Source organism: Lissotriton helveticus, chromosome 3_2 (assembly GCF_964261635.1).
Source record: "Lissotriton helveticus chromosome 3_2, aLisHel1.1, whole genome shotgun sequence".
Classification (NCBI taxonomy): Eukaryota; Metazoa; Chordata; class Amphibia; order Caudata; family Salamandridae; genus Lissotriton; species Lissotriton helveticus.
This window is the reverse complement of record NC_136062.1, coordinates 387209222-387231164: the sequence shown is the minus strand read 5'-3', so window position 1 is coordinate 387231164 and position 21943 is coordinate 387209222. Positions and strand designations below refer to the sequence as shown.

The 21943-nt window shown below is 46.4% G+C and overlaps 1 protein-coding gene across 2 annotated transcripts in view; it reads right to left on the bottom strand.

Annotated features, from left to right (window-relative positions):
* The window catches only part of ANO1 (anoctamin 1), a 780986-nt gene that overhangs the window by 239757 nt on the left and 519286 nt on the right, over positions 1 to 21943 (bottom strand). For both annotated transcript variants that reach the window (XM_078684271.1, XM_078684272.1), the window contains exons 7-8: positions 12118 to 12169; positions 3231 to 3286 (exon numbers count right to left, since the gene is read on the bottom strand). In XM_078684271.1, the coding sequence (XP_078540397.1) occupies positions 3231 to 3286; positions 12118 to 12169 (108 nt within the window). The remainder of the gene's footprint in view (positions 1 to 3230; positions 3287 to 12117; positions 12170 to 21943) is intronic.

The window sequence follows — 21943 nt, the reverse complement described above, 5'->3', positions numbered from 1 at the left end:
CGTCCAACACGAGGGTCAGAGTGAGTCATTAGTACCGGCACTTACCTATTCACACACGACAAGGAATCTGCCGCTCCAGGTCTGGAGTCTGTCCTAAGGTAAAATGTGACCAGGACTGTAAATCCATGGCACAAGGTAACCTGTTTAATGGAGAAGGCTCTTGTTCTCTGTACCTGTCTGTTGCATAGAGAGGCAGTGCTACCATAGGCTTGCATAGAGGCGAGGCAGTGCTACTCTCTATGGGAGAATTTCCATAGCTTGAGTATCAGGATTTTTTTGTGCATTAATCAGGCTGTGGATCGATGGGCCTAGCTGGTTTAGTGCAGAGCCTAGAAACGCACGTCAAGATACTACCCTAGAAGATATGTCAGGCCATTATTTAGGTATTATCAGACCTCTCTGCACACCTTGCACAGTAACTCATTGACCTTGGAGAGCAGCCATCTTTCTTAGCTATAGTCTACATAGAGATAAAGTGTAGATAGTTTTGAGCACCACCCTTCTGTGCGAACCAAATAAGCGAATGGACACACATTTAGCGACGGAGCATACACAATTATGCTTCTATGGCCAATGCTTATACCTACCTGTGAGACTAATGAATTAAACAAGGTGAAGGCTCTAATTCTTGCATATCTTTCAGCTTATAGCCTTTCATCTACCCTCTACTCTCTAGCTGCTGAGTGTCCTCGGCTTCCTCTCATTCTTGTTGCAGGTTATCACAGTCCCACCCCCTAGGGATGACTGACATGCTCCCAGGGGCAGGGGCGTGACAAGACACGGTTATGGCCCCCTCATGATGCCTCTATGATTGCCGCAGGTGGTCAGTCACACGAGCATGGCAAGCTGAGATGGAAAATTCTTAAGAATGTGTGAGCCACTTTAGGGGAATGGGTCAGGTATCTTCCCTCAGCTCGGGGCTACCAAGGCTCAATTGCCAGCCTACTGCCAGTCTCCATTGCCAGCCTACTGCCCCCCTGCTCTGCTGGAATCAAGCAGTTAGTTCCTGTGCATCATGGTTTGAATTTACCAGAATGCTGGCAGACCTCTGGATGGTCCATACACTTTGTGGCATTTTCACCCACTGCTCCATCTTGTCATTGCTGCACCAGAATGGATGTCATTGCCTGGCAGAGGGAAGATGACAATAGACCCCCAAAGTTTCTCAATCGAGGCCTAAGGCTTGACAGAAATCTTCTAGAAGGGCGCAGCTATTGTGGTCAGCCATACAATCAATTGTTTTGGAAGGATCAAGACCAACATTAATGCTTTTATCAAAATATTACAGTCGACATAAATGGTATACTAAAGGTTTTCTTTAATCATTTGATCAAGTATCTCTTATTTCTTCCAGAATGTTCTCACTATGGTATCTGTCATATCGTTGTTTGTAGTATTTTACTTTATTTGCTTTTGCATAATTCTTGTTTTTTTTTTTTCTCAATGTGTCTGGCCAGGCGACATTTTATTTCTGTATGGCTTGTGCTGTTATGCATTTAATTCTTTTTCAGTTTGTGGTCTGCTTGACTGTGTAACTGTAAGACATATTCAGGTAGATGCAACAAGCATTTTTGCAAGCGCAAACGGGGCGAATCGCAAAATTCGGCCGTTTGCGCCCGCAAAAATGGCATTTGAGATGCATCAAGGGTTCATGCACTCGCAATTTTACCCCTTCACTGCGGCGGCTATTCCGCCGCAGTGCTAAGGGGGCGGGGCGTAAATGCGGCGGGCGCATGCTGGTGACGGAACCGCTCCGTCAACAGCGTCGGTTGCGCTGTGCTTGTGACGGAGCAGTTCCGCCATGGCCCGCTCCGCTCAATAGAACGCTCAGCGCAGGCGCGGAATTCGCGCCGCGCATGAGCGGCGAGCGGGCCATGACGGAACCGCTCCGTCTTCAGCACAGCGCACCCGCAGCTGATGACGGAGCGGTTCCGTCATCAGCATGCAATGGGTTAAGAATTCGCAAATAATTCCGAGTTCTCAAATTGCGATTGCATTAAAGGAATCGCAATTTGCGTTTCCTTAAATGCAATGCAAGTACCATCCCAAGATTGCGAATTCGCAATCTGGGGCCGCTATTTACCGCGAAGTCTAACTACGTGGTAAATAGCAAAAACGTAGAAATATGCACTTTAGTTCATTTTTCTAAGTTGTATGTTACACACACATGTCCTTGGGACATGTGTGTGCGCAACACCAGTGAACATTACCATTTCAGGGGTGCAACAGGGTGTCCTTTGGACACCCTGGCACCCTTGAAACTGCTTCCTTATTTGCGATTCAGCGAATCGCAAATAAGGAATCAGTAGAAATCGCAAAAAATATTGCGATTCCTACATGCATCCCGTTTTGCGAGTATTTAATAGCGGATCCTTAAAATTCGCTATTAAGGACTCGCAAAACATGACTTTGATGAATCTGGGGGATTGTTTCCAATTCTTTAAAATGTACATATAGGGCGCTTTGGTTCCACCCAGGAGACTAGTACGCTCACACCTCATGCAGATAGCTATGAGTTGTATCATTCCACCTTGCAAAAAGGTGCTTCTACTGGAAAGCAAAAGGAACTGTTTAACATCTGAAAAGTACTCTTACGAATCACACTTTTTGTCCTATTCTGTTCTTTATCTCCTGTATACTTTTTACACAGAAAGCAATTGTTTTCGGCATTGACAATAGCACTCGGGCAGGCAACACATGTAAACAACACTACCAAACATGCCATCTGATAGCAATCACTACCCTGGCTGAAGAAGGTCTAATGTTTTTAGAGGGGGCTCTGGGAACCCAGACATGAGCTTTAACAAGGCAAATGAGCCCCAGAAATGTGGCAGACTCATCAAGTGGAAGGTCATAATGCAAACAAACATGGCGTACTTGGGAGACAAACAAGTTGTGGATGCTGTGATGGCATCTCAAAGGCTTCAGGCAACCAGGGGCGCATCTTCCATTCTGCAGCGGGTGCAGTGGCACCTAGGCCCAGGTGACTGAGGGCCACCCTGAACTCTGATTATTGCTGCATTTCACAGTTCACACAGCGGCTCGGGTGCCCATTTCCTCCCTTGCAGTAGGGCCAATGACACACTCGCCAGGCCACTGACGCAAGTGGTGTTTGCATGGGGTTTGAGGAGGCAGATCTTGGAAGCGGAGCATGCCAGTGCCTGGAGATGGGCCAGTTGTTCGCCCGGGATCTGATTGCAGAATTGTGAAAAAATGCCAAGAACACTTACGTCGTGCAGGGGATAAGCCGCGCTGTAGACTCCGTTGGCAAGCAGGCTGGTAATCCCTTTGAAAAGAGAACAGAGCACAGGTTATAATAATGCTTATCACAATCCCATCCACCAATTATAACCAGATGTGCAGGCTCTGAGCTCGGTGTGCAGCAGGGGTGTACAACGTAATTCCAGAAGGGCAGGACCCATGCCAGATTTTCAAGATAATCACTGAACTAATTATCTTGGTTTAGAATTATTGTCTGGGAGACAAAGTAGCCGCAGGCACCAAATAAAAGTACCCTCATTAGTGAATTAGTGGTCTATGTTTGCAAATTGGTGCCGTTTTGAGCTTGTAGAGACACCCTGTTTAAGTGTTTTTGGAGGTATGGATGAAAAACTAGCCCAGCAGGCCATAAACCAGGCACACAAACAGCTAAAACACAGGTCCACGCACTGACACAAGTCATTGCAACTCGTCGGGTACTGCCCGATTGCCCTATAGGCCAGTCCAACACAGTTGTGTATTAATATATTTTGTATGTCCATAGCATGTATAGCATAGATTCGGCCCACTTGACCTATGTTGGACACCCCTGATTAAGAGACTTCGATTCATGTGAAGATTAAGTGTTGACTGCTACAGTGTTAGGTACAAGGCTGTTGCAGTGTCGCTCCAGTGACCGAATAAGAGCACCACGGAAGGGTCCAAGCTGCCCGCATGCAGGGGTGGTAAGCTAACCTCCCCCTGTGGGATGTATTATTATGGATGGTTCTGTACCACGTGATGGTTCACAATAAAGGTGCCCGGGTCGGAAGGGAGTGAAGGCAGACGCCGGCCGGGCTAAGCCACTAATTATTCCTGCGACGCCAGTGGGCTCATAGGTAATTACCTCAGGTTGGATGTCTGACCCTTGGAACCTCATCGAGAGGTCCAGACATCACAGCTGGCACCTGGCAGCCCTTAGAAGACTTGCCCAATCTGGCCCAGGATAATGTAGTGATTAATATGTGCCTGGGGCAGCTGGCGATAGGCACCTGAGCAAATTGGGGGAGGCGGGAAGCCGGACGGATTTTTCCACATCAGACATAGACACAGAGCAAGAGAGAGAAAGCCAGAAAAGAGAGTCAGAAACAGGAAGTGAAAATAAGAAAACAGTGACAGAACGAGAAAGGGAATTACAAAAGAGCCCGGAAAAGCAGGATTAAAAGGACAGGAAGTGTTGACCGTGTAAGAAAGAGGCACGAGTTGCAATAAAGAGGCAGTCATAGTATTTGACCTCCACGCTATTCTAAAGCCTTCAGTGGGCCCCTAAAATAAACTTTGGAGGCGGAGCCCTGAACTTATTATTTTGCACCTGTATTCATGGGCGGATGTATGCCAGGTTTTCGGAGTGAGCTTCTGAAAAGCAGGGAGCGGGTGTTGAATTCTGCAGCAGGGAAGCATCACCTCCAACTAGAACGTGACTGAGCAGAGGGGTGCAACGACCCAGGAAGGCCACACCCGAGATTCACACATAAGCCAGTAGTGCTTTTAGGTGCACCTTATCTCACTGAGGGCCCCACATTGAAAACGACCACCCAATACAAAAGTAAGAACAAGCAATCTGTATTCCCATTTCCCACCCAGCCTATCTATAACTCACCGCAGGGGCGGCCCCTCCGCAATGGCGGAAGAGCTTCGCCCCACTGGCTCAGAGCCAGCAGCTAAAAAATAAAACAACAGCTAAAAAATAAATCAATTTTCATTTCTTTATCGTTTTATATTTAAGCAGCTGGTTCAGTACGTGTGTGCCGGGAGGGGCCGGTCGGAGTATTGAACAGGTTAGGAGTGCTATGTGCACTCTCTGAGTGCGCATTTGTGTATAGCTAACCGTCTCAAGCCGACCAAAACACACATGAACACTAAGGTTTCTCTAACCCGGCTGCATTGAACAGCGGGGCTGCAGAAAGCCCCACAGAGTTTTAGGCAGCGGCATTCATTCTTTTACAAAGTAAACACTGGAGACAGAGTCAGAGCTTACAGCAGGCAGAGAGAGAGCGTTATTTAGAAAGAGCAGTAGAATAGACAGAGGTGCTATAGAATGTTCAGTTCCCCAGAGGGCTCCTCGGAAGGTGGGGGCCATGGGCAACTGTACACTTTCGCCATATCAAAGGAGAGAGTGAGAACTAGGTAAGCTAGTCCGAATCCCCAGGATTATATGTCAAAATCAAAAAGGACTTGCTATATTAGGGGGAGGGGGGAGACTCAATGAAGTACGCGTGCAGGCAAACCCATTGGTTTGTTCATGAAGCCCTCACCCACCAACCTAGTTGGTGGCATGGTTCATCATCGGGCCCACCACAGTGACACTGAGTGTGTCCCGGGTGTGCTTCGACGCCAGGTTACTGCGGAGCTGGTATATTCGCTGAGTCTGCAGTGTAGTGAGTGAGAAAGTGAAGGTTAAAAAGCTATACAGTGGGTCCCAGTACCCGAGGGTAAATGGATAAACTTTAATTACTGGGCCCATGTTAGCTACTAAAAAGGCAAACGGACGTGTTGGAGTGCGAATTATGACCTCCTGCATCCTGTGTGGTCTACATGTTTCAGCCAGGCCTTTTGTTTTAAAACTGGCTTTCTCCAGGACCAAGTGAGTATGTGAATAAAGTGCAGTTAAATAAACATACTAAATTATAGTGATTGTGTTATTTCTTTGCTATGTGTCGCACTCCCTAAGGTGCGTTATATGTTAGAGGGGGATTCCCTCTTGCTTTACTACACATAACATATAAGACGTAGACAGACGTACATGGTAGAGTCATATTAGCATGATATGATAGATTCCACATCATTAGCCGACTTATAAGGTGGGTGCTCGACCTATATTCGACTAGGGTGTGGTCATGTCTGAGACATAACCTGCGTGGGTTTTATCCTAAAACCGATTGTAGTGGTGGTGAGCTAGAACAGCGGATATTAGCATGGTGAGGTACAGGTAAGTAAATTACATTATCCTCACACAGGCTATTTGCTGTAAAAAGCTTCCTTGGGTCACCAGGCAGAGAAAGAGACCCTAGAAGAAGGTTGTGAGAGTTTTTGGTTATATCCGACCTGTAGGGAGGAAGATTTCAATAGCTTACCCCAGTCGTTGCAGTAGTGCGCTGGATTTACTCACGGGATTGCCGGTCTAGATCCTCCTTGGACCTGTCGTCCTTCTGCGGTGCCCGAAATGAAAAGCGGAGGCCCGTCGGTGGTGTTTAAGTAGCCCCATTTATTGCTTTCACCTGGGTTTGAATGGAAACAGAAGGAGGGATGCGCTCGCGCTAGGTGCCTCGTCATTCTGCCGCGGGGCGCATGCCCGAGTGAGCAGTGTTTTGCGCGCATGCGCATTGTAGTATGGAAAGGGGAAGGAGTGCCTCCGGGTCTGCGCATGCGTGCAGACGTGTTTGAAGGCTATTGTTGGCAAGGCAGAGGAGAGAGTGCTCTGCTGGTAATGCCAGCGGCGAGAGAGGCTTGCAAGAAGGAGCGGTGGCATGTCAAAGGTCTTTTATGTATATACAGTAAATCATACAGTGCCATGCATACAGAAGTGCCTGCATGTAGGCTTGGGTGCTAACATTGTGCACAGGGGTATGAATAGTGCTGGGTACACTGTGAGAAGAGGAGAGAAGGTAGGTTAGGACACTGTGCATGGTATTCACAATTGGAAGCCCCCATATGTCTGGCTGTGCATGGGTGGCCTGCTTAGTGGGTTAATGAATTCCACGGGATTGAGTCGTTCAAACCCACTGTGTGGGTGGACAGTCTGTATATCCAGCGTTGTTCTTTCTGGAGGAGGTACTTTTCATTGTTTTCTGTTACATTAAACTGCTCAATGACAGTCCATGTGAAGTCATTAGGGGTGTGGTTGTGGGATAAGAAATGATCCGTCAGTTTACTTATGTTCTTGCCACACCGGATGGTGCTCCTGTGTTCTGTCTTTCTGGTCCTGACTTTGCGGGTGATCATCCCGATGTATCGTAGGCCACATCTGCAGGTTATCATGTATACGAGGTTGGATGAGTTGCAGTTTGTGAACTGGCGTTGCGTCCACGTTTTGCCGGGTTCCAAATTGAGGGTTTTGGATGATGATGTCAAATGGCATACGCTACAGTTGTTGCATGGCTGGTGGCCTATGAGTTTTGGTAGGCCCCAGGCGTTGAGGATTGTGTTGTCGGCCGGGGCAGGGTTGGACATGGGCCTTGTGTTGACAAGTTGGTCTTTAAAGGTATTTGCTCTTTTGTATGCGAACCGTGTTTTTTCCCAGGTTCTGGTGCCTGAATTGATGATCCTCCAGTTTCTTTGGATGATGTTGGAGACCTGGTTGGATGCAGTATTGTATGTTGTCACACAGGTGAGAACGGGTTCTACAGGTGGTTTGACAGTGGTTTCAAGTAGTGCCTCCCTATTTTGGTTTCGTGCTCTTTTACATGTGGTTCTAATGATCCTGGTGGGGTATCCTCTGTCCTCCAATTTGTGGACTAGGGCGGTGGATTGTCGCTTGTAGTCTTGGATGTTACTGCAGTTGCGTCTGAGGCGCAAAAATTGCCCATAGGGGAGGTTTTACCTCAGGGGTCTCGGGTGGAAGCTATCAAATCTAAGGAGGGAGTTCCTTGCTGTGCCCACAGCAAGGAACCCGCAGCAAGGAACTCCCTCCTTAGATTTGATAGCTTCCACCCGTGACCCCTGAGGGAAACACTCCCCTATGGGCAATTTTTGCACCTCAGACGCAACTGCAGTAACATCCAGGACTACAAGCGACAATCCACCGCCCTAGTCCACAAATTGGAGGACAGAGGGTACCCCACCAGGATCATTAGAACCACATGTAAAAGAGCACGAAACCAAAATAGGGAGTCACTACTTGAAACCACTGTCAAACCACCTGTAGAACCCGTTCTCACCTGTGTGACAACATACAATACTGCATCCAACCAGGTCTCCAACATCATCCAAAGAAACTGGAGGATCATCAATTCAGGCACCAGAACCTGGGAAAAACCACAGTTCGCATACAAAAGATCAAAAACCTTTAAAGACCAACTTGTCAACACATGGCCCAGGTCCAACCCTGCCTCGGCCGACAACACAATCCTCAACGCCTGGGGCCTACCAAAACTCATAGGCCACCAGCCATGCAACAACTGTAGCGTATGCCATTTGACATCATCATCCAACCCTCAATTTGGAAACCGGCAAAACGTGGACGCAACGCCAATTCACAAACTGCAACTCATCCAACCTGGTATACATGATAACCTGCAGATGTGGCCTACGATACATCGGGATGACCACCCGCAAAGTCAGGACCAGAAAGACAGAACACAGGAGCACCATCCGGTGTGGCAAGAACATAAGTGAACTGACGGATCATTTCTTATCCCACAACCACACCCCTAATGACTTCACATGGACTGTCATTGAGCAGTTTAATGTAACAGAAAACAATGAAAAGTACCTCCTCCAGAAAGAACAACGCTGGATATACAGACTGTCCACCCACACAGTGGGTTTGAACGACTCAATCCCGTGGAATTCATTAACCCTCTAAGCAGGCCACCCATGCACAGCCAGACATATGGGGGCTTCCAATTGTGAATACCATGCACAGTGTCCCAACCTACCTTCTCTCCTCTTCTCACAGTGTATCCAGCACTATTCATACCCCTGTGCACAATGTTAGCACCCAAGCCTACATGCAGGCACTTCTGTATGCATGGCACTGTATGATTTACTGTATATACTTAGAAGACCTTCGACATGCCACCGCTCCTTCTTGCAAGCCTCTCTCGCCACTGGCATTACCGGCAGAGCACTCTCTCCTCTGCCTTGCTAACAATAGCCTTCAAACACGTCTGCGCGCATGCGCAGACCCGGAGGCACTCCTTCCCCTTTCCATACTACAATGCGCATGCGCGCAAAACACTGCTCACTCGGGCATGCGCCCCTCGGCAGAATGACGAGGCACCTAGCGCGAGCGCATCCCTCCTTCTATTTCCATTCATACCCAGGTGAAAGCAATAAACGGGGCTACTTAAACACCACCGACGGGCCTCCGCTTTTCATTTCGGGCACCGCAGAAGGACGACAGGTCCAAGGAGGATCTAGACCGGCAATCCCGTGAGTAAATCCAGCGCACTACTGCAACGACTGGGGTAAGCTCTTGAAATCTTCCTCCCTACAGGTCGGATATAACCAAAAACTCTCACAACCTTCTTCTAGGGTCTCTTTCTCTGCCTGGTGACCCAAGGAAGCTTTTTACAGCAAATAGCCTGTGTGAGGATAATGTAATTTACTTACCTGTACCTCACCATGCTAATATCCGCTGTTCTAGCTCACCACCACTACAATCGGTTTTAGGATAAAACCCAAGCAGGTTATGTCTCATACATGACCACACCCTAGTCGAATATAGGTCGAGCACCCACCTTATAAGTCAGCTAATGATGTGGAATCTATCATATCATGCTAATATGACTCTACCATGTACGTCTGTATACGTCTTATATGTTATGTGTAGTAAAGCAAGAGGGAATCCCCTTCTAACATATAACGCACCTTAGGGAGTGCGACACATAGCAAAGAAATAACACAATCACTATAATTTAGTATTTTTATTTAACTGCACTTTATTCACATACTCACTTGGTCCTGAGGAAAGCCAGCTTTAAAACAAAAGGCCTGGCTGAAACATGTAGACCACACAGGACGCAGGAGGTCATAATTCGCACTCCAACACGTCCGTTTGCCTTTTTAGTAGCTAACAGAGGCCCAGTAATTAAAGTTTATCCATTTACCCTCGGGTACTGGGACCCACTGTATAGCTTTTTAACCTTCACTTTCTCACTCACTACACTGCACACTCAGCGAATATACCAGCTCCGCAGTAACCTGGCGTCGAAGCACACCCGGGACACACTCAGTGTCACTGTGGTGGGCCCGATGATGAAGCATGCCACCAACTAGGTTGGTGGGTGAGGGCTTCATGAACAAACCAATGGGTTTGCCTGCACGCGTACTTCATTGAGTCTCCCCCCTCCCCCTATTATAGCAAGTCCTTTTTGATTTTGACAACTGTACACTTTGCCAAAGCTTTATGACATCTATGGCTGCAGGAGTCACACATTCGTATATGCACGTGCATTCTCCTGCTGATAGGACTGCCACCATCATACTGTTTCAATACATGCATAGACATTGGAGTGACAGCCGCAGTGGTTTTGTCACAATGTTTCACTACATCCGTGGCGATATTAGTGTTGCTTCCGCCCTGTTGTGGTTTGGTGTACCTGTTACAGGGTGCACCGCTCTTGTAAATATTCTGAACACCTAGCACAAGTAGTTTCTTCATCTGGTTAAGGTGAACTGAGGCCCACAAACTGTTTGTGTTATCACACTGTTCCTGCATGCCCGGTGCACTGAGTGAATGATTCAGATATTCAGCCAATCAAAGAGTTTCCCTAGTATGACACTGCAACAATGCGCATATTACCACAAAACAACCTTTAGGGGGTTTCTTGGTACCAACTCTATCTGCACCCCTTTATGGTTGGGACAGGTATTTCCTATGCGAACGTGTCTACTGCATGTGTCTCGGAAGACTCTTTTAACCACACAAAAAGTACGCTAAATCGTGTAACACAAAATATAGAGAAATTGTGTAGATTTTGCATAACATAAAATTCAGTAAGTACCCGAATTTTGCCTGTGAGATGGATGGGGTGGATGTTGGCGTAGTCATGGGAGGCAGAGTGCGGAGGGAGCTGGTGCCAGAGGGTAGGGGTGCTCTGACTGCAGAGGAATGTTTGGCTGGGGGTGAGGGAACTGCTCCATGACATGGAACTACCTCAAGCATGCATATTGAGTCTTGTACCCCCACCACAACAGCAAAAGAATCCCAGTGTGGCAATGTGTCTGTTACTGTAGATTGTGAAACAAAGGAGGTAGTGGCTTGAATTAGCAGTGAGAAATTGTATACGCTAGGCCCCACAGAACTGTGACTTACCCTGCGAAGGGTTATGGAACTTGACATGCTGTGAATTTAGGGAAAACAAGAGCCCATGTGCGGTGTTTCCAAGCAACAAACAATACAATTTAAATATAGTTTGTATTAGACCATTGATAGCCCCAATCTCTCTGATATGACATTATGTAAATTTATTATAGAATTGAGTTTATCTGGCATCTAGAATACACGTAATTAATCCTTACTGCCCTCTGTTGAGGGTATTAACAACTGTTAATGCCCTATGATAAATGCCTGATCCTTAGGTTTGGGCCTGAGTTGGGGGGTAAGGATGTGTATTTAGAGGAATGGCCATAACCAGCTGCAGAGCTGAGTGGCATGTGGACTATCACACTATTAATATCTGTGCGTTCAATATCTTACCCAGGAGTCAATCACACCCACTGTGCTTATGTTTCATGCCCCTCCTTCAAACTTTCAAATCAATAATCAGTTAATACTTGTATATTTGTATTCTTAGTCTCTATGAATGGCTGGGCATCACATCATCGCATAGTGGATGCTAATAGAATATTGCTGACAGTAATAGACATTTTACTACGAATGCTCTCACTGCCTCGTCACATCTTCATCTCTTCTGACACCCTAAAAATATAAATTGTCTCCTTGACAGTGCACCTTTGCAGCCACAGGTGTAGCTCCCTGAGTCACACACAGTCCAGTCCACAATCAACCGAAGCTTGTCTGAGCTGCTGTCTGCATTAGTTTCGATTTGCAGGTAAAAAACGGTGTGGTAAGAGGAAAGCCAGCAGAAGTGTAGTCTGGGCCATCAGTCAGAAGGCCGGCACTTTAATTAAAACTCTAGACATTGATGACACTTTCCGAGGACTGGGGGCTGCCCCTCGCCGCCAGGCTCTTACCCATGCTATATTTGGCTTTCGTACACGTCGTCCGTTTCAATATTTCATACACCTGCATTGGAGGGAAAAAAAAGGAAAAGTCACACTTTAGTAACTGAGGGCAATGGAAGTGAATACTGCAGCACTGCTGAAGCAGGGTAGTATAGTATGCGTGTCCGAGACTACACAGACATCCTTAATAGTTGACAGCCTGGAATCATCACTCCAACATCCAGCAGCACCCGCTTCACAAAAAGCATTTTTGGTTGTAATGGGACAGAAAATGTATTCATTCATTCACACTAGTTAGCATTCCGCAAAAGGATTCGTGGCAGGCGTAAATAGCTTCAGGAATGCGGATTCCTCCACTAGGAATGCGTAGAAACCTGCAAGAGTAAGGGCCATGTGTATCATTGAAATTCATATTCGCAAAGCGAATTCGCAAAATGATATGTATGAAGGAAATCCCGATGCAAAATAAGGAATCGCAAAATTTGCGATTCCTTATTTTGCGATTGCCTTTAAGGAATCGCAAATTTTGCGATTCCTTAAATGCAATGTAAGAAGGCAAAATAATTTGCTAAATGGCCTTAAGGAATCGCAAATTACCACCAACTTCTAGTTAGTGGTAAGTTGCGAATTCCTTGAAAAATTCACATTTTTGCATTTTTCAAAGTGCCATGTGACACACATACATGCCCTTATGTGCACCACATGTGCACCTATGCTTATTTCAGGGGTGCAACAGGGTGTCCTTTGGACACCCCTGCACCCTTGAAATTATTCTCAATTTGCGATTAGCAAATTGCGATTCGCAAATTGAGAGAAAATTCCCATTCCTTCCTATGGGCCTCCTGGCCCATAGAAATGAATGGGAAAGTATTCCTTAATTGCGAATTCACAATTTGCGAATACGCAATTAAAGAATATCAAGAAATCGCTAGCAAATTGCGTTTTTCTTGATACATACCATTTTGCAATTCTGAAATAACGATTTCTTAAAAATCGCTATTACTGAATCGCAAAATGGTTCCTTGATACATATGGCCCTAAATACCCTGCATGTCGTGGGTAGGAATTATTAGCCTTTTGATGTGTGATTGCAAACAAACATGTACATCTGCGGGCATTCACACACTGACACGTGACCCTCTCTCAGCCTGGAAATAGAGATGTACTGCGATCAGAACCATAGGCCTTCATCTCCAGGATCGGGAGTCAAGGTGCAGGCACAGATGTGTTGAGGTCTGGGGCAGGGGGCTTCTCCCAAGTGGAGGAAAAAACGATAAACTCAGTTTGTGGATATTCGGATCCATTCCCCTTGTGCAGAATTGTGTTGAGGGCAATTTTCCACAGTGGGAATAGGCTTCCTGAGTATGCACCCTAAATATCGACACAGGAATATCGATAAAACACAATATCTAGGTTCAAATATCGAAAAGAATAGTGTAGGATAGGTCTATATTTTCCAGAACTAAGTGCACCTATTTGTACCTACGCAGTACATATATCTTTAAGGTACGTAGATGTGAATTAAGGAAGAGTAAATCGATACTTTCCTAAATGCACTTACCTTTCGAAGTACAGCATTTATTGGAATTTTTTTTTTTTTACAGAAAAACCTATTTTTATAAACCTCTAAAAGCAATACTTCTCTTTTGCCTGTTTTCTGAGATCCATTTCTGAGGAGCAAAGTTGTTCCTTTTTCTGGAGGACCACCATTGGTGGTCCAGTGTCTAAATGATAGTTTCTAACTTCAGATCCAGGAAAATACGAACCACTATCTTGCGACCAAGATACTCGAACTGCTTTAAAAAATATATATATATGTCAAAAGTGATTCTTATTTTTAAGTGCTAATCGACTTTAATCCTACACTCCCTCCCCTCTCAGCTCTTACTTCTCTCTGCTGGTCCACCCCCCCTCAAAATAAATGTGTATTTTGGTATCTTGATAAGGGGATATTTTATGACTTTTTGTGAAACTTTGATATGTCATGACTGACATGTAAACATCATGGCATGATCATGTTTCTTGATAGAAAGCTGACGATGTCTGTCAAGTTGTATATTCATGCAGGATGAATATACAAAGCAATTTGTTAGAGGACTTTTTCTTGAAACACATGTTTTACATCACAATATTCAGGAGATTAGATAGTACATTATGAGATACAAAGGTGGAATTAAATGTTTAATAGTCATAGGGCCAGATTTAGAGTATGGTGGACCGGGAACTTCATGACAAACGTGAAATGGTACCCTGCCACAAATACCTCATTTAGAGATGGGTGGAACTTTAGTAAACCATCTACGGAGGCCCAGTAGGCTTTGTCAATAGAATACTTTATCCAACAGACAGAATGAGTTAGGGCCATCGGAGGACGTACATTACACTGCCCTCTCCATTCAAGGTGGGTGGTGTAATCTCTGTTTGTCTGTCGATCACACCAGTAAAATTTGTTGGTGATACATGTGACTAAATATTGTGTAATAGTGGGAGAGCAGGGAGTTGCTACCGGGCCTCAGGTAGTGGGACCACAGGGGCCACACTGCTGTGCAGACTACTGTAATAATGAGACTTGTGACATCAGATTGTGTGATAGTGGGAGAGCAGAGGGTTGCTACGGGTCCTCAGGCAGTGGGACCACAGGGGCCAGAGAGCTGTGCATGCCACTGTAATAATGAGACTTGTGACATCAGATTGTGTAATAGTGGGAGAGCAGAGGGTTGCTACGGGTCCTCAGGCAGTGGGACCACAGGGGCCAGAGAGCTGTGCCGGCCACTGTAATAATGAGACTTGTGACATCAGATTGTGTAATAGTGGGAGAGCAGAGGGTTGTTATGGGACCTCTGGCAGAGGGACCACAGGGGCCAGAGCGCTGTGCAGGCCACTGTAATAATGAGACTTGTGACATCAGATTGTGTAATAGAGGGAGAGCAGACGGATTATACGGGACCTCAGGCCGTGGGACCACAGGGGCCACACAGCTGTCCAGGCCGCTGTAATAATGAGAGTTGTGACATCAGATTGTGTAATAGTGGGAGAGCAGAGGGATGCTACAGGACCTCAGGCAGTGGGACCACAGGGGCCAGAGAGCTGTGCATGCCACTGTAATAATGAGACTTGTGACATCAGATTGTGTAATAGTGGGAGAGCAGAGGGTTGCTACGGGTCCTCAGGCAGTGGGACCACAGGGGCCAGAGAGCTGTGCCGGCCACTGTAATAATGAGACTTGTGACATCAGATTGTGTAATAGTGGGAGAGCAGGGGGTTGCTACGGGGCCTCAGGCCATGGGACCCTCTGGTCCAGACAGCTGTGCCGGTCGATGTAATAATGAGACTTGTGTCATCAGATTGGATAATGGGAGAGCAGAGAGATGCTACGGGACATCAGGCCATGGGACCAGAGGGGCCAGGCAGCTGTCCCTTGGGTCATTAGGGTTTTGTTTTTCAGAAACATACTCTACCTTTGGAAGTTTCCTACCGAAAAACTAAAAAATCTAAAACTGGTTGTCAAAACCAATGTAGGCCGTCTACCAAACGTTTTTTACATTGTAAAGAGCCTCTGTGATGGCAATGTCTTCCCTCATCCTGATTGAGGGTGTACTTTTCATAAAGTTCTAAATAAGACTGCTGTTCTTTCTCTGGCCAATGTCATCCGCACACATAACATCAACCTCCTCTCCTACGCAGGCAACATTCAACTCTCCCACTCAGAAAAGACCCCAACACATGAAACACGTTCACTGCCTGCATGACTGAAGTCTCTAATTGGCAGGAACGCCTACTCGCTGAAGACCGGCAAACAGAAGTAAAGATCTTTGACAAGAACACCTCATCATAGGACTCAAACTAGTAGCAGGACAAACTCACACCCACACCCACACCTAGCACCCTTGCCAGGACCGTAGAATCGCCATCAACAGAAAACTGTACATGACCGCACAAGTCAACCCCATCACTGCATCCTGCTTGTACACCCTTAGGATGCTGAGGAAGTTCTACGAATCCGACTAAAGCAACACTAGAAATAATATCACTCTAGCCTTAGTAACTAGTAGATTGGGCTATACTAACTACCTATATGCCAGGATAATCAAGCTGCTCACCAGAAGACAACAAACAATCCAGACTCATCATCAGTCTCCCCCCCCTGAACTTATCACACCACATTTCAAATGTGCTTATTTAAAACTACGCACACATACCTACATTCAAGGCACACTCCTTCCACCAACCAATCAGACACTGCCACTCCGCAGGACTCCAACTCACTCACACCCCATCTAAACACAGACCTAGATCAGGAAGACATATGCTCTTAAAGCATGGAGCCTCCCACTCTACATCAGGGCTTCCTCTTCTCTTCTTTAATTTCGCAAGAAGATGTAGGCCTGGATTTTCAATTAACCAACCTGCCATAGGCATGTCTAGGCACACACTCCTGCACAACAGCGGAATACCCTTGTGGGAGACAGTGCTTTACAAATACGCATTACATAACAATGGTGGTAGCTGCACTCGTTGTGCTCTCTACAGTAAATCCTATCATAATACCTACATGGGAAAAACCTATAGGTTCAATGACAGGCTAATCCACTACCCAGGGCCACAATATGGAAACCTCGTGTGCATAATGATTAGACTGAATCTACGTTTTGAAAGGTTGTGAAGAGCATCCGTATTTTCCAATGACAGACGCCAAAGCAGGACATTTTAGGTGTTTTCTCAAAACAGCACTTTTTAATGATTAAATACCCCTGCTAAAAAGAAGCCCAACCAGGCGAACATTCCTCATTTATGGGTGCCACTAAGGATTTCATGCTATATATATCCCACTGTATGAGTTCTGATACCCCAGGGAACAGAAATCAATAGGGACTGTATTACATACAGTACCTGGGTGCACAACAGGCGCGTGTGCCTGCTTCTGTCCCACTAGGGCACTTTGGTATTACAGAAGAGGCTGCAAATGCTTGTGCTGTCCCTTTTGTGATACAGACAGCTCCCCAATGTATGTAGTGCTACCTCTATTCTAAAGCAGCATTCACCAATTTAAAAGGGGGCACAGCCCCATGTAACTGAGGGATTCACTGTGCCTCTATACTCGAGTTGCTTTAAGTACACAGGCACAGAGGCAGGCAGGACGAGCACTGACAGTGGACCACACAGAGGTTGAGCACACTTATTACGCTTCCCTAAGGTTGTCCCTCTTGAGGGAGTGATGTGCCTCATGCAGCCCCATTCATCTCCTGCAGACAGGTGCAGTCACTCACTGCACACACCCTCGAGGGGGGTCTCAGTCGCCCTTGAAAGTGCAGGCCAAGCTCTGCTGCAATGTGAAACTGGACTGGGAGCTACAAACAGCTGGTCCACCTTTCGTTAATTTGCTGACCTGAGGGCGGGCTATTATCAGTAAGTGGTACAAAAGGGGGTGGTGATGGACAGAGCATCTGAAGCAATCAAACACTCACCCCCAGTCAACAGATCTGGGTTTGATCCATCACCGTTCTTTAGCCCACTCTGCCACCCCAGTTCAGACATGGCTATATGCAAATCAGTCTGACCCTGTGCCTCATGGGAACAGTCCAGCCCGAACTGCCAAGCCATGCCACGCCATGAGGCACAGGGTCAAGACTGATTTGCATATGGCCATGTCTAAACTGGGTGGCAGAGTGGGCTAAAGAACGGTGATGGATTAAACCCAGATCTGTGACTGGGGGTGAATGTTTTGCCATTGTGCAACATTCCGTCCATCATCTTGTGTGTTTTGCTATTATCAGTAAGAGGGCACACTGTCCCAGAGTTCATCACAGTGCACACAGGGACAGTGCACCCTTACTGCGACACGGCCCCAGGAGTGAAAAAAACATACATTACAAGTTTGTCCCTAGAAGTGGAACTACTGCACTAAACCCTGCTTGTCCCTGTATTCACCAGACCCTTTTTCACGTGCTGCAATTTTAAGGGGTGGGAGACCCTCAAGGGACAATATTTAATGCATCTCATATCACTACGAGCTTCGCGCAGGCTCCCCGTATTGAGGAGGCACTGGTAACCAAGGCCTTAGCTGTTATAGCTGTGCTGCAGAATTATATTTATTTATTTATTTATTCATTCATTCAAGTATTCATCCACTTTTTAAATCGGCTTGCCATTCATTACCATATGTCCCATTTTAGGCAGGTTGTTTTCTATGAGAGTCGCTTGCGTCAGGTGAGTCTTGCAAATCAACAGACCATCCGGTGAGATTCCTTCAAGGAGGAAGAACTGAGCCGACAAGGCCTCTCCCTGTGTTTTGCCAGTAATGCAGAGTCAATATTTGCTTTTGGCTTAACTACAGACAAAAGATTTATCCAAGGGAAGTGCACACGTTCAGGAACAGAGTAACACGAGTACGAAGCCAGTACAGGGATAGAACACCTCTTCTTTTATTCACCCCACATCTCGACTGCTTATGCGGGGCACACGGAGACATACCAGGGACCCCTGAGGTGTGATGCTTCAACACAACTTCACATAGGTTCTTCACAGCAATGACTTGTTCCTGGTGTTGCTGAGTAAGCAAAGTATGGTATCAATCATTACAGTGATACTGTTTTCTATGTTTACATCTGCACCTTTTTGGTACATAGAATAGCCGACACCTCTAAATTAGCCAAGTAGCTTGATTTACAGGGAAAACAAAGTCTGACTTGTCACTCTTGTAACATTGTATGACTCTCCGGAGGGAATGCCTAAGTAGGCCGAAACCAGTAATGGATGACTTGTATCCCTGTGGCATCAGTTTGGACATTAGTGTTCCTGTCGGTGCAGTGCCTATGCTGCTCTGTAAAAAGATGGGGCCTCATTTATGAAAAGTGACGCATCGCTGCGTGAAAACAGCGATGCGTCACTTTTCACTGCGCTCTCCCTGCGACATGATTGATGCGTCATATTTATAATATGACGCATCATGTCGCAAGGAGTTACAGATACGTCAGTATTTCTGACGTATCTGTAGGCGCAAAAGTGACGCATTGCTGGAGTGTGTCACAAAAGTGACGCAACTCCAGCAATGCTTCCTTTCACATGGGGAAAGCCCCATGTGAAAGGGCTTGCGTCAGTCTTACGCCTGCTGTGAGGCAGGCGCAAGATTTTGACGCAACAGCATCCTAAAAGTGACGCAGTGAAATGTCATAGATTTCACTGCGTCACTATTACGAGGCTTTTTGCGGGGGAACGCCCCTTCTGCATACATTATACCTGACGCAGGTATAATGTAGCGCAGGGGTTTACAAAGTGACGCATCTGCTTAGATGCGTCACTTTGTAAATAGTGCGCATCAGGAGGCATGTTTTACGCCACCGATGCGTCACAAAAAGTGACGCATCGGAAGCGCAAAACTCACGCAAGGCCTCATAAATGAGGCCCCAGGGCCCTCATTTATGAAAAGTGACGCATCGCTGCGTGAAAGCAGCGATGCGTCACTTTGCACTACGCACTCCTTGCGACACCAATGATGCATCATATTTAATGTATGACGCATCATGTCACAAGGAGTTACAGATACGTCAGTATTTCTGACGTATCTGTAAACGCAAAAGTGACGCACTGCTGGAGTGTGTCACAAAAGTGACGCAACTTCAGCATTGTGACCTTTCACATGGGGCAAGCCCCATGTGAAAGGGCCTGCATCAGTCTTACGCCTGCTGTGAGGCAGGCGCAAGATTTTGACGCAACAGGGTTCTAAAAGTGACGCAGTGAAATCTCATAGATTTCACTGCGTCACTTCTACGACCCTTTCTTGCGTCAATACGCCCCCTTGCATACATTATACCTGGCGCAGGTATAATGTGGCGCAGGGGTTCACAAAGTGACGCATCTACCTAGATGCGTCACTTTATAAATATGGTGCAACAAGGCGCATTATTTACGCTGCTGGTGCGTCACAAAAAGTGACGCACCGGCGGCGTAAAAGTGAAGCACAGCCTCATAAATGAGGCCCCTGGTCTTTTTTTTTTTTTTTTATAATTTAAAGTCTTTTTTATTTAAGAAGGCAGAAGTTAGAAAAAAAGAAAAAGGAAACAGAGAATAATGCATGGGAATACACTTGAAATACATACGTGAGGATAATGTAACCTAAGATACATATCGTGGGAGAAATATATATAACAAGTCATAAACAGAAAGTTCTCAGTCGGTAAGCAATGAACATAGGGGCAGATTTATGTTAACTGGCGCATCCCCAGGGATGCGCCAGTTAACATGCGCCACGGTGCGCCACTGCTACGCCACCCATGGTGCGCCGCATCTATGATGCGGCGCACCATGGTGCAAGGAAGTGAGGATGCGTGACGCATCTCTCGACGTACGGGCGGCGCATAGCAGGAGTCATGTCGCAAGTGCGACATGCCTCCTGCAATGCACGGTAGCCACCTATTCTATGCATTGTGCGTCACCCTTACGCCTGCTTCAAGCAGGCGTAAGGAAGTGACGTAGAAAGTGACTGAGTGAAATCTCATAGATATCACTCAGCCACTTTTAGGAGGCGTTCCTGCGCAGGAACCCCCCCCCCTGCGCAGGAACGCCTCCTTATGGCGCAGGGCTTTCCAACGTGACGCATCTCTTAGATGCGTCACGTTGTAAATAGGGCGCATTGTTTGCGCCGCCGTTGCGTCACATTTAGTGACGCAATTGCGGCGCAAGGAGGCGCAAGGCCTTCATAAATCTGCCCCATAGTATCCATACATATGAAATTTGATCCTGGAGGACGGTGTAGTATGGGAAAGAGAGAGAAAGGAGAAGGAACGAAGGAAACGAGGGGAGAAGATAAGAAGGCTGGGCCGAAGGGAGGGAGAAGAAAAGAAAAGAAAACTAGACAGCAGCAACGTAACATGTGTTAGGAAACCCCATGTCTTGAACTGGATTTCCTAAAAAGCTGGTCTTAATCTTAAATGGCACTGGAATGCGGCCTCATGCGATTTTTTTTCCTCATTGAACTACAACCATTCTCTTAGGCAATGCAGGTTTTTCCAATGGGAGCCAGCCCCATGTTCCCCATCCCTTCATTTCAAACACTGGAGCCATGTCGTTCAGCCCTTCAGATCCATTCGGGTTAAGTACATACATCACCCCTCATTTTTACACCTATCTGTTCACTTCAGCCCACGTTTCATGCAGGAGTGGAAAACAAACTCAGCTCTGACAAAACAATTCAATCCTACACATATTGTAGGAAGCTGCAACTATAATGGGGTCGTTGTGGCATAGTTTGGGTGAAGACACAGCCTCCATATACCCCTATGGGTGACAGTGTGCACTTTACAAATGCTATAAGATTGATTGTTTGAGTGATTGATCAAAAGTAGCCCCCGCCAACCCTGGGACCATGCAAGAGTGTCACACTGGCCAGTCCTGCTCACCATTCAGCAGAGATGCATAACATCTGAAGTGATGTACATGACTAAGAAATTTAGGGGCATATTGTCAAGGGATTTATCTCCGCTCTTTTGGCTTTAAAAGCCAAGAAAGCGGAGATAAAATGATCTCCCTATTACCTAGCTGTCACTAACACCAGTTAGCGACAGCTAGTAGGAGATAGCGACCATCTTGGGCCCCACTTTGCATGTCATAGAAATTTATCACTAATGACATGCAAAGTGGGCGTGCCAAGATGTTAGCGACTGGAAAAATTCGCTAACATCGCTATCTCCTATTACCAACTTTTAGAGATATTCGCGCTAAGCGTGAATATCTCCAAAAGCTAACACCTGCCCCTGAGCAGTTCTTAGCCATGTTATCCAATGGGAGGTGGATAACATGGCTAAGAGCATTTGCTCGGTAATGCATGAATATCGCTGAC